This window comes from Salmo salar, chromosome 01, assembly GCF_965601325.2.
Source record: "Salmo salar chromosome 01, fSalSal1, whole genome shotgun sequence".
Classification (NCBI taxonomy): domain Eukaryota; kingdom Metazoa; phylum Chordata; class Actinopteri; order Salmoniformes; family Salmonidae; genus Salmo; species Salmo salar.
This window is the reverse complement of record NC_138291.1, coordinates 32,942,136-32,956,115: the sequence shown is the minus strand read 5'-3', so window position 1 is coordinate 32,956,115 and position 13,980 is coordinate 32,942,136. Positions and strand designations below refer to the sequence as shown.

At 41.0% G+C, this 13,980-nt stretch overlaps 1 protein-coding gene across 1 annotated transcript; it reads left to right on the top strand.

The window, feature by feature from the left end:
• The first annotated feature begins 8,059 nt into the window (after positions 1 to 8,059).
• Positions 8,060 to 13,728, top strand: LOC106600595 (ornithine decarboxylase 1). The gene is made up of 10 exons (XM_014192087.3): positions 8,060 to 8,290; positions 10,201 to 10,350; positions 10,645 to 10,778; positions 10,907 to 11,080; positions 11,191 to 11,363; positions 11,480 to 11,696; positions 11,819 to 12,065; positions 12,195 to 12,310; positions 12,427 to 12,641; positions 12,773 to 13,728. The coding sequence occupies exons 3-10, from the start codon at positions 10,683 to 10,685 to the stop codon at positions 12,903 to 12,905; spliced, it is 1,371 nt and encodes a 456-aa protein (XP_014047562.1). The 5' UTR covers positions 8,060 to 8,290; positions 10,201 to 10,350; positions 10,645 to 10,682; the 3' UTR covers positions 12,906 to 13,728.
• The last annotated feature ends 252 nt before the right edge of the window (positions 13,729 to 13,980 follow it).

Below are 13,980 nucleotides of genomic sequence, written 5' to 3'. Positions count from 1 at the left end.
AGTTGTAGCATCCACTGACACACTTCCACACTCAACCCCCTCCCACTCCTTCTCAAATGAATAACACTGGAACTTTACAGAGATTGTTTGGAGCAGGAGGATGGGTTGGGGTTGTCATAATAAGTATTCTGGGATTTAGCCAGCAGTGGTTTAATCAGAGACGATGCATGCTCATCATGGGAGGGTTGGGAAATAGTGGGCGTGGACAAAAGTTAATGATGTGTGTCTGCGAAGGAAATACCAAAAAGATGAGGTGTGTGTGTGATCTCTGGGATGAAGTCACGCAAGGAAAGACTTCACACCAAAAAAAGAACTGAACCAGGATAAATTTAATCTGGGCTGAATTTCTACTGCAGATGTTTGTCCAGAGGCATACTCGTTGAGTTGTAATAAAGGTTTGTGTTGTCTTTATGGAGGATCATGTTCTAACCCCTACAGTACTAATAAAATGTATATAGGTTTGCACATTCTTTGTAAAAATGCTGTAATTTGTTTCTGTGTGAGGTTTGTGTGTCTGTGGGTGTGCTTGTGCTTATACGTGGATGTGTGTGTTTGTGCAATTATTTAACGTTTGGTTAAGTTGAATGATCCAAAACAGTACAGTGCTGAAGAGGAACATGAAATTAGGAAGCTCAATTCAACTTTATTCTTCACCAGTAAACAATGCAGACAACAACAAACAACATGATAAAGGCACTTTCAACGGTTGAAATTTCAATGTAATATACCGAAACAAAACAACCTGTGCAAGATTTAGTATACATGGAGTAGGATTCTATTGCGTTGACAGGCACAACTCAGGCCCGTATGTGCACCATAACCAATCAGAGTTGCAGTAGGCCTATTTGCAATAACCATTGCCATATATGGATCAGTGCCATTCACTTCGAACTGGACTGTGTTTAGGCTACAGTATGAGGGGTAACAAGTAGATGTGCTTGTTTTGAGATCAAAGTGAGAGCTGCATGTAGCCACGTGTGCACATTTGTTCATATTCTTTGCTTGTTAGTGAGTTATTAGCCCAGTTATAGCTCATTTCTAGTCAACAATGGGGGAGTGGTTGCCTCCAACAAGAATACCAAATGTGTGCATTTCTAGCCATCTTTGAAAAGCCAGTCAGGTAAAGAGCTTTTTTTAATGTCTTGAAGGGGAAGTGTATTTTGAGTCTTGAATTAACTAAGTAGCCAATAGGTAAAGCGTGGCATAATTTGTCTGATTTTCTGTAATAATGGTATGGGATTGAGTTTTATTTTGTGAAGTGGTTTCTTGCATCAAACACAACATTTTCAGTCACCCCCCCCCTTGTCTGAAAGGTTAATGTCAAGCCCTGCATGTTTTTTTTTCAAAAGTTTAATGTATTGTAGGCATTGAACACCACACATTGGCTGCTACTGTGGGCAGAATGATATGTCCATGTTAAAATGTTGTCCACTGTTAAAACTGTGTGGTGTTCACAGTAAACACCTGCCGGAAGTTGCACAACATTTTCACAATATTCAAGTTTGCACTCAGCAGACCTGAAATTGGCTCAGTGCCAGGAACATTTTGAGGGAACATTACTCACCCCAACTGTTGGGTAAGTACCACCCCCTGCGTCACCCATTGACTCATGCAATGTGAGAGTGTACACACAATGACTCCTGCTCTTCCGGTTTCGTAAGTAATCACAACTTGAAACAGAGGAAAATTGCCGGGTAGAAAAAGACAAAGACATCCCAAGAAGTTTTAGGTCAAAGATTTTATGGTTGAGTGAAATCAGTGTGAACCCAAACCCACACATCACTCTCTCTCTCTCTCTTTAAACATTCTCTGGTGTTGAGGTAGAACTGGAGAGACTGAAACATGTTTCTTTTCATGCCTTTTTTTTTTATTTTATACTTACCAGAGCATTGGAAACGACCTAAAGCTGCAAGCTACCCACCCTTATCTGTTTGTGTGTGAGCGAAAGAGAGAGAGAGAGAGAATAAATGATAAAAGCAAGTACCTAACCACACTGCAACTGAGGAAATGATTTAGCAAAGGGGAGATTATCCAACACATTGTACAACTAATACAGGGAAGATAATTCTTGGTCCTTTAAACAAATAAAACGACCTCGGCACAAGATAATGGGAACTGAGGACAATGAAGAGATTGTAAAACAGAAAACACATAGCTTATAAGATTTTAAGTAAGTCACTTTGGGTAACAGTTTCTGCTTTCACTTTTTAAAAATTGTCAGGAGGACACAGCTGGGTAAATAAATCTAACTTAAATTAACTGGCCACTAGTGACGTAGTGTCATCGCTACTATGTTACCAGAGCATGATGTACACACATGGGGCTGAGGGTTCTTGAGTGCAAAGATAGGATCACTTGTGTATCAGCGCACACTTAGTGGTTGTCAAACACACCTCATCACTGCCAAATGGTCATTAAGTCAGACTGCATTAATGGGCTCACCTCATAAGATCTCATCTTACCTGTCTTGATTCTAACACTTTATTCTCTGATCAAACCAGGCCAATGCTTCATAACATATAGTCATTTCATAATGAAGCCTAACAATGGCTATCCATGTTGCCTTGCTCTGGCTCTTATGTTAAGACTTGTGAAAGAGTGCATGCCTCTTTTCCATTGCAGTCAATAAGTTGATGCTATAGTTGTTGTGACAGCATTCACAGCTCAGACTAATCTTTTTTGGTTTAACAGAGATCGAACTCTTAGCAAGAAGAGAGAGAGAGGGATAGAGAAGGAAAGAAGGAAATGTGGGTCAGTTTGCTTTGTGACCCCGTATCAGCATGTGACACAAAGCCCACCTGTTTACGTCAGAGACTCACAGGAGATCTCCTTGTCATGGACAAACTCAACCCTAAAGATGCACGCAGAACTCAAGCCAGTGTAATTATTCAAAGCACAAGGCACAACAACTGTTTGTGCTTTAACTACTGATTTGGGTTTACTGTTCATGTGAGATGAAGATGAGGATGTATTTTGTGAAATTGGGCCAACATTCACAAGTTATTAAGTTAAACGGTCCACTGAAAATTGCACTTTTTAAAGCTCAATATTCTGTTATCTCATACCCAAATAATGTTGTTGACTCGTCTTATACTCATATTTGTGGCCAAAGCATAAACACTTAAAGAAACCAACTTCAAACTTGTATTTTTAAACAGACCGTTTAAAGAAATGCTTGATATTTCCTCAGAGAGAATGATGTCATGCTGCCTTATTGGCTGAGCTGGCCAATCAGCAGTCTACTTGCGTTAATAATTTTAATTGGGATACGCCCACACCATTCCAACACAGAAAAGCTGCTTTTTAACATACTCAATCACTATTTTTTGGAAGGAAAAGTATTTCACTCATATTGTAATTAATTATAGGTCATATTTCATAGAAATCTGGAAACACTGGACAACTACTTTAACATTCAAAGGCTAAATCCTCTTGAAATCTGTCCATGTAGCTGAGGCACAAACTAAGCATTACATATTGTGTAAGGCTTGTCCCATCATACCATGGCAATTCATACCATCATACCGCAAGAATCTGAAAGTATTTGGTGCAACAGTGTGTGTCTGTGTCCTGCTGTAAATGAGGTAACTATTCTGTGTCCTGTTCAAGATGTACAGAATCATACATACACACACAAACACCATGTGCCCTGACTGTACAGTTGTGTATCTTGTGGGCTGCCCTTGTGCTAAATCATCACTTTTGTGAAAGGCCTAGCTACAGGGTTGGGCCACGACAAACCACTGAAGCGATAACAGAGACTCCATATACCAGGAAGAGAGAGATAGACGGAAAGTAGGCTACATGAGGAAGGGGAAAACACAACGAGAGAGAACCAGAAGGAGAGAGAAAAACAAAGAGTGAGAAATGGAGTGAGGAAGATAAGACGAGGGGACATTCCTTTACCTAAACTCAGGGTCGCAACGGCTGCACACTCGGTATCCCATGACCCTGCCATTTTAAACAAGCAGATACATGTACAGTGCCTTCAAAAAGTATTCATACCCCTGTTTATTCCACATTTTGTTGTGTTACAGCCTGAATTAAAAATGGATAAAAAAAATGTTTTATCACCCATCCACACACAATATCCAATAATGGCAAAGTGAAAACATATTTTTAGACATTTTTGCAAATGTATTGAAAATGAAAAACAGAAATACCTAATTTACATAAGTGTTCACACCCCTGAGCCAATATTTTTTAGAAGCACCTTTGGCAGCAATTACAGCTGTGAGTCTTTCTGGGTAAGTCTCTAAGAGCTTTCCACACCTGGATTGTTGAACAGTTTTGTTCATTATTCTTTTCAAAATTCTTCAAGCTCTGTGAAATTGGTTGTGGATCATTGCTAGACAACCATTTTCAGGTATTGCCATAGATTTTCAAGTAGACTTAAGTCAAAACTATAAATCGGCCACTCAGGAACATTCACTGTCTTCTTGGTAAACAAATCCAGCGTAGATTTGGCATTGTGTTTTAGGTTATTATCCTGCTGAAAGGTGAATTAATCTCCCATTATCTGGTGGAAAGCAGACTGAACAAGTTCTAGGATTTTGCCTGTGCTTAGCTCCATTCCGTTTATTTTTTTATGCTGAAAAACTCCCAAGTCCTTAACGATTACAAGTATACCCATAGCATGATGCAGCCACCACTATGCTTGAAAATATGGAGAGTGGCACTCACTGTTGTGTTGTGTTGGATTTGCCCCAAACATAACGCTTTGTATTCAGGACATAAAGTGAATTGTTTTGCAGTATTACTTTGGTGCCTTGTTGCAAACAGGATGCATGTTTTGGAATATTTTTATTCTGTTCTTTTCATTCTGTTAATTAGGTTAGTATTGTGGAGCAACTACAATGTTGTTGATCCATCCTCAGTTTTCTCTTATCACAGCCATTCAACTCTGTAACTGTTTTAGTCACCATTGGCCTCATGGTGAAATTCCTCTCCAGTAACTGAGTTAGGAAGGACGTCTGTATCTTTGTAGTGACTGGGTGGATTGATACACCATCCAAAGTGTAATTAATAACTTCACCAAGCTCATAGGGATAGTCAATGGCTGCTTTTTTCTTTTACCTATCTACCAATAGGTGCCCTTCTTTGCGAGGCATTGGAAAACCTCCCTGGTCTTTGTGGTTGAATCTGTATTTGAAATTCGCTGCTCGACTGAGGGACCTTACAGATAATTGTATGTGTGGAGTAGAGATGAGTTAGTCATTCAAAAATCATGTTAAACACTAATTTGCTCGGACAATGAGTCCATGCAACTTATTATGTGACTTAAGCACATTTTTACTGCTGAACTTATTTAGGCTTCCCATAACAAAGGGGTTGAATACTTATTGACTCAAGACATTTCAGATTTACATTTTTTATTAATTTGTAAAAAAAAATACAATTCCACTTTTACAGTATGGGGAGATCAGTGACAAAAAAATCTAAATGTAATCAATTTTAAATTCAGGCTGTAGCATAACAAAATGTGGAAAAAGGGTGTGAATAGTTTCTGAAGGCACAGAATATGTGGTAAACAAATTAGCCCCCGAGCTGAGGCCTACTTCCTGCTCAGGAGCCATGTGTGCTTCGGGGTGGTGGGCGTCATCCGCCAGAGCAAAATGAAAAGCAAGGGTAGGGGTGGCAGCAGGGCTTCCTGCCAATGAAGGACGTAAAAAGAGCCGTAAAAAGAGCAGACATTCCCCCACCCCTTCCTCTTTTCCACTTTTTTATTCCATTGAGAAAAACAGTGAGGTTCTTGGGGTTTCAACGCTAGTTTAAAGAATGACTTCATATGCTAGACAGGCGGTAAATCTGAATGTCTGAATGGAAACCAACTCATGGTCATGAAAAGAGAAGATGCCAATTTGATTGTGGCCCATTTTGATCTGGAGAACCCATTTCACAAAACCGCAGATATGTAGTCTTCATGATGCTTGAAGTTTCCCATGAGAGGCTTTGAACCGACACCAGCCTCTTAAAAGTGGAATGCCAATGTTTCCAGAAATGCTATTGGGTCAATAATGACCAAATTCTTAATTTCCCCAAGAATGATGTCTACTCCCAACCCCAAAGTCTCTGAAAGCTAAAATTGGGCTGGTGGCAGCATGGAAAAGTGGTTAATCTGTTCTTTTCAGGAATCTCTAGGACTTTGAAGACAGATCGGGGACAAACAATCAGTCTCTTACTGAAGTTTTTACAGTGTTATTCATACAATTCCCTTGGTGAATTTAGTTTCTGTTCAAGGAAAAGTTACTAGTACAAATCTACAACATAATGTGATCCTTCTAAGCTGAAATAGCAACTAAATCAGTTTTGAACATGTTACACTAAGCTCACTAAGTCAGCATCTTGTGGAAAAAATTACAATGATAAGATAAGTACTTTTGATCCTGATTGGTCACACTGACCCCTAACACTAAGTGACACAGTGACAAAACCAGTGCAGTAAAGGGGTATTTTCAGGGAGAGGGAGAATGGAGAGTTGACGACTCAGTTATTGGGTTAAATGGCCAACTGTCCTCCTGTCCTGACTAGACCTGGTCAGGAAAAGAAGGAGGTAAGTGAGGTTTACTACGGTTTAACTGCGGTTTGCTAGGCTTAATCTCCTGCTGCTTGTGTAGTTTTAGGGGGACCTGCTATCACTGCGGGCAGGATACGGTTGCAGATCACCAACAGGCCAGACTACTAAGTATCAAGGTCACTGTCTACACGTGACTCTGTAGCCTACTCTATCAGCACGTCTGTAGGAATTATTCCGAGAGGCTATCTGCATTTTGCAATTACCGCACTTCCTTACAAAATACATTCGTAGATTAGTCCACCTATTTTGAGTGTGGATTTCCACTCTCCCCTTATTGCTCAACAACAGTGCCTGGGTTAGGCCAGGTTGGTCTTAGTGACCCCTAGACATACTTCCAGAGAGGCCTATCTGGCACAGCACAGAGGCATACTGTCAGCAGATAAAGTTCTACAGCAGACAGCTGATGCATTAGTCTGCAGGGCTGCTTTTACATGTCATGTATAACAATACCACGTCAGTCACTAAATAATGAGATGGATCAATACCAGGGCATTCAAGACTGAGCCAGCATAAGATGCTGCTACTGGGCAAACTCACCAGGCTTCTATGTATAGTAAGCTCAGCTTCAGTGAATTTGCTTTGGAAATGTTTTTCTCTTGGAAAAATCCTGAATTGTTCTTATAGTACGTTGACCAGTATCAGAAACCAGCCCATGTGTCACTTTGACTTTGGATGCTGTCCAGATATGCCAAATCTGACCCACTTTCAAATGAAAGTGTGCAATGACCATCAGGGGTGTGAGGACAAATAGAGGTGATGTCAGAAAATAAGGAATTCCAGAGGCATCAGAAAAAATATGTCACCCCTGAATCATGAAAGGTTGGCCAAATTAGCCATTACACTGCCCTAAAAGCGAATGTAAAAAATAAACAAATAAAAAAAGTTATTCTCACACATCTTCAGAACAAGCATAGGGAAGCTCAGCTATGGAACTGATGCTGACTGGATCATGGCAAGCATTCTTGTTTGCCTGGTGGCTCTCTAGCTCAAGGCACAATAGCAGCCAATTAAATCATCTTAAGAATCTGTTTAAAGTTGTACAATTGAAATACTAAAAACAGCTGTGTTTCAATTTTGTTAGTCTGCAAAGTAGGTAACAATTTGGTTTAGGCTATACATTTCAAAGGCATTGAGTCAGTAAATGAAGAGATTGCTTTATCTGGCCATGGTTAGAAGGGATAAATCTTTTGTTAAATTTACGACAAAAGTTTTTTTTTATGCATTTTAGCAAACCCTAACTGTTTTCCTAACCTTAACCTAATTCTCATAACCTGCTACGAAAAGTCAAATCACAAAAGCTATAGCCTGAGTAGCAGTCTTTTTAGCTAACATTCCACTCCTTGTTATTGCCATGAAGGAGTGGCAGGGAGTGGAATGTTAGCTAAAGAGACTGGTACTCAGGCTACAAAAGCAGTATCCCATCTAGTAAAAACTGGCTTTATCTGCCTCCTCCTACTTCCTCTACGAGCACATGTAGCCGGTGACAAGACTAAACCAGTTCCATCCGACGTCGATGGAGGGCCAGTTCCAGCTGGCGTGTTGTCTTGGAGACGGAAACTCTATAAATACAGTCAGTATCGAAACACAGACTTACACTTGTTCAGACCGAGAGAGTTATTCAGTTCTTTGACAGATTCGTCTGACAAGGGAAAACCAAGTAATTTTTCCAGGATTCGGGTCTAATGGACACACTCTTTGTAAATGCTTTTTAAGGTAAACCTTCATTAATTTATTCTACGTTTTCAAAATAACTTCCAAATTTATTTTAAACTGGTAAGTTAGGTACCGGTATTCATTCATTATGCGCTATCCAATTTGGCGTATTCAAATCGTGTCAATATTTTTTAGCTAGTAAGTTAACGTTAGAGTAATGTTATGGTTATGCAATATTGTACAAGTAGTAACGTTAGCTAGCTTTTACGTAGCGCTATCTTCTAACGTTAATATATGTTGGTGTTTTTGCTTGGTGGAAGTGATGGGTTTGGAGTATGATTTGGACCTCGGGAATGTCATTAGCTAGCTACAGTAACGTTCGCTTGGTAAATGTATTTTATGCTGAAATTCATACTGCCAGTAACTACTGATGGTAGTAGGCTACTTCGCCAAAGATCGTGTCATTTTCCTTTTCCACTCGTTGTTACAACAGTATACAAGTGTGTGTGTGTCGTAAATTCGTGAACATTTGCTTTTTGGTCTTAATTTAAGGTTATGGTTAGTCATAAGGTTAACAGTATGGTTAGGTTTACAATAACGTTTTTAGAAGATACATTGAATGAATAGGCGGGGTTTATGACTTTGTGGCTGTGGTAACTGACCCAGGGTTTCTATCCCGAGGCTGAACATTGCGAGACTTCAAGGGAATGCTTGCGAAACAGGCCAGGGTTTGGAATTTGAGAAATTCTTACATAGTTGTTCATTTTCTCAATCTAAAGGCACAACCTAGATTCGAGCCAATTTCTTAAGTAGTTGAATGTTATTACTCCAACCTCGAAAGTCACACATTGACACGTTTTCATTCAAAGGAGTGCCTTCGACTTGACGGCTTGCGCACGCGCAGTTCGGCTTGAGACGACCGTTGTGCCCTATGACGTGTTTTTGCACACGAGTTAAAAGTAAAAGGCGTCCACATTAAAACAGTTTGGAAGAGTTTGTACATATTATGATTACGTTTTTGTTCGTTTTGGACTTCAGTAATGTTATATTTTTTTTCGGTTGTTGGGCACAGGACATTCTTTTTCTTGAGGCAAGCTGAAGTCTTATGCCCCTTCGTCGTCATACTCCCTTAAAAGCCCTTCGCTTGGAAAATCTGAAAAAAGCGGCAATAGTACTGTTTGTCGATTTGAGACGCTGTAGCCAGTGTATACTTCCTCAAAATAGTCAGTATTAATCTAAGAACGCAATAAATATATCGTGCAATTTTACATCTAACTAAAATGTTTGGTGTAGTATTTTGCGATAAACATTTGTATGACAACGAGTGGTTTCTAATTAAATTACAATCAAGTCATTCTAATCCCTACTGTTGACCAATTACCGACCTCGGCTTGCCTCAACAAAAAATGTGCCTGAACAACCGAAAAAAAAAAACCTAACGAAGTCCAAAACGAACACAAATGTCATCATAATATAGGCACGAACTGTTTCGGCTGGGAAGCATTGGGCGCCTTTAGCTAGCCAACTTCACCATGCCATCGCCTACAAGTGTGATCGGGGATTTTTTTATTGGAGAAGCAGTTTCTGCCTGTCTTCATACTGTACTGTCTTTGTTTTATCGCTTTGAGAGGGCCATGGCTAGAAGGGATCCAGCTTTTGTCAAATTTCAAACTCAATTCTCCTAACCTGCTATGGATGCCGTATAGCACTATCCAAGGGTGTGCTTGTTCAACATAAAGATCCTTCATAGTGACCAATAATGCATTAAAGCAACGTTAAACAAGTATATTGCCTATTAATCTGGATAAGACTGCTGCTAACAGTAACTGCTCCTCCTATAGTATGATCTAAAATGATAATAGGTCTGGTTGACACTGAATGGTTTAATGGCAGGGAATGGCCATTAAACTCAACACAGCAAATTATGCTATGTCCTCTTTATGCTACAAATTGTATTTTACTGTTTGCAGAATAATCGCTTTAGGAAAGTGCAGACTGGCAACTCTGCAGGCCCCGGCCTAGAGTGTTATGTGAAAGGTTTCAACTTCACTGGTGAACCGCCTTGGCTGCTCTGCACCTGATTAAACTACTTTGCCAAATTCCAACTCTTTCTTGTCCAGGTAAGTGTTGCTTTCCAATCCACTGTCATTTCCAACATGCATGTCATAATATTCTAGAATGGGTGTTAACAGCACATGCCTATGAGATACTGGGGTTGGTTGTAATTGGTGTACTGTAGCTCGGAGTAATTATGCTAGTAATTTAGGCACATTCCAGATAATGAGCAGTCTTGTACAAGCATTTGAATGCTACTTTTATGGAATTGTCCTTGTAAATAGTCGTTGAGCCAACAGTGGTAAGGCTATTCCTTGTAGCTGTGCTACCATTTTAACTCAGATCTACCTTTCCCACAGTTTTCTTTTGTGACCAATCTAAAAGTTATTCTGCGACCATGAACACTTTCGCTCCTGCCGATTTTTCCTTCCTGGAGGAGGGATTCTGTGCCCGTGACATTGTTGAGCAGAAGATCAATGAGATGTCCATGTCGGTAAGAAGAACTTCCTGCTGTCCCTGATTTTGCTGCATTTGGTGTGAGAAGTGTGATTTGTTGATGAGGCATTTGTCACTGTAAGATGTATTTCTTATTCGCTTGCATCCGTGTCTTTGCCCCTCCAGGATGATAAGGATGCCTTCTACGTGTGCGACTTGAGTGACGTGCTGAAGAAGCACATGCGATGGGCGCGTGCCATGCCTCGTGTAACGCCCTTCTATGCTGTCAAATGCAACGACAGCCGGACTGTTGTCACGACCTTGGCCTCCTTGGGCGCTGGCTTTGACTGTGCAAGCAAGGTATGTTTCTTTCTAAACATCTCCTGGTTTATTGAAATGGCCTTGACCCCAACCCTGCTGCCCTGTGATTGTGTTTCCTGTTCTGATCCAGTCTGTTTTTGTCCCATCAGACTGAGATCCAGATTGTTCAGTCTCTGGGTGTGGATGCTAGCAGGATCATCTACGCCAACCCTTGCAAGCAGGTATCCCAGATCAAGTATGCCTCTGCCCACGGAGTGCAGATGATGACCTTCGACAGCGACGTGGAGCTCATGAAGGTGGCTCGGTGCCACGACAATGCCAAGTAAGGAACATTTCCACCGCCATTCTTTAGCCACACTGAAAACACTTGGTTTTGTAAGTAACTTATCTGGCTACTCTAGAAAAGTGCACCTCCAACTTTTCTTTCTCCTTGTCCAGACTAGTCCTGCGCATTGCCACAGATGATTCCAAGGCTGTGTGCCAGCTCAGTGTTAAGTTTGGTGCCACCATGAAGGCATGCCGAGGTCTCCTGGAGAGGGCTAAGGAACTGGGCCTGAATGTTATCGGGGTCAGCTTCCACGTGGGGAGCGGCTGCACTGACCCAGACACCTACAGCCAGGCCATCTCCGACGCTCGCTGTGTCTTTGACATGGGGGTGAGTGTCTTTCTGCTTGGAACTTATCACCGAAATTTTTATAAATGGACCCTTAACCTGCAGTTGGCCCTGAAGTCCTCAAGTAGGTCTAACTCATCTTTGTTTGTTTCTCTTTTCTGCAGGCCGAAGTAGGTTTCAACATGACCCTCCTGGACATTGGTGGTGGTTTCCCTGGGTCTGAGGATACCAAGCTCAAGTTTGAGGAGATCACAGCAGTTATCAACCCAGCACTGGACAAGTATTTCCCTGCCGACTCTGGGATCCGGATCATTGCTGAGCCAGGCCGCTACTACGTGGCCTCTGCCTACACCCTAGCTGTTAACGTCATCGCAAAGAAGGTCATCATGAACGAGCAGTCTGCCTCTGACGGTATGAGGAAATTGACTCACTCTGCAAACTTTTGGTTAATGCCTGACATGCCAAATAAAATTGCATTACTCAATCCAAAGTAATAGCGAGCCAAGTTTCATTATAATTTACACAACTCTGCCCCTACAGAGGATGACGATTGGACCAGTGACCGGACTCTGATGTACTATGTGAACGATGGCGTCTATGGCTCCTTCAACTGTATTCTATATGACCATGCTCACCCCTTGCCTACCCTGCACAAGGTAAGTTGATTAACACACTTCATTTCAATCAACCAAACTAACTCAAATTTAGTCCATAAAACCAATAAAATAAGTCTGACAATTGTTTAATCCCTGTTCTCATTATCCATCTACAGAAGCCAAAGCCAGATGAGCGTATGTACCCCTGCAGCATCTGGGGACCAACCTGTGACGGCCTGGATCGCATCGCTGAGGTGTGCACTCTGCCGGACATGCAAGTGGGAGAGTGGCTGCTGTTTGAGAATATGGGGGCCTACACCGTGGCTGCGTCCTCTACCTTCAACGGCTTCCAGAAGCCAGACATCTACTACATCATGTCCCGCACAGCTTGGTAAGTTGTTGGGAATGTAGAGACAAATAGAATGTGATTGTGGCAGCATCTCTCCATACAGTGATGTATCATCAATTCTCAACCTTCTTTCTGATTCTAAATCCGTCTTGGTTTTCTCTTGTCCTGTGTAGGCAGTGCATACAGCAGATCTGTGCCCAGGGGATGCCCACTCCTGTTGAGGATGCATCCTGTGTGACAGCCAGCTGTGGCCATGAGAGCAGCCTGGAGCTGCCCGCCAAGTCTAGCCAGACCTGTGTGCTCTAAACACAACACCAACATAATCTCATACATACCCACTGCCATTCTACCGGCCCAGTAGCTTGTGTTTTTATTAATTTCCTATTTAATGTATTTTATTTTATTTTTTACTCATACCGTTGAAAGGCCAGTTACTTGACGGGAGAATGAGAGGGGCATGTTAGCGCACATTTCTCATTTATCTGTATGAAAGACTGAGATCTAATCCTGAGCTGAGGCTGAATCTCTCTTAACATCACTAAAGGTACATCTCGAAGGGTTGGAGTCATATTGTTACATGGTTCTGATTGGCTAATGCCTACAAAGGTTGTATGTTCAATTCCAGTAGGGGCCACAAAACACCTTAATTTGCATTGACCATAAATCACTTTAGGTGAGAGCATTTACAAAATGACAATGTAAATGTTACATGGCAGTGTTGTAGGGATTTTCTCTTGTAAACTCCAATTCCCAGAAGGCTCCCTGTTTCAATTGAATCCACAACCCAATCTCATGACTCTAAAGGGGCTGTTTGAGGGCGGATTACTTCTCCAGGAAATGGCTGCTACAGATATTTAATTTTCCCTGATCTCCTCTTTCATACAGAACCCTTTGTTCAATGTAGGGATTCAACATGCAGACTGTCCCTCTTCTCCTTTTCTGTATTTTTTGTAATTTTCTTTTGTTGCTAGGTAGTATGTCAGTTAATGATACAAATAATAATTGTTACTATTGACGATGCATTTGAAAAAGGATACGAAGGAGATGGGATTGCACATTTGTATCACTTTCCTATGGAAACTTTTTTTTAATTTTGTATTTTTTTTTTAAAATAAAATGTGTAGGTGCAGAGCTGAATGTTGTGTGGTACTTTCTGGGGTAAGGTCCGTATCCTTTTGGTAGAGATGGGTGGACACTGGATAACACACCGTGAGGATATTACTACTGTAGTTAAGTGATTCACGCTTAATAATATACAGTACCAGTCAAGTTGGGACATACCTACTCATTCAAGTTTTTATTTTTTTTTATTACTATTTTCTACATTGTAGAATAATGGTGAGACATCAAAACTATGAAATAACACATGGAATCATGTATT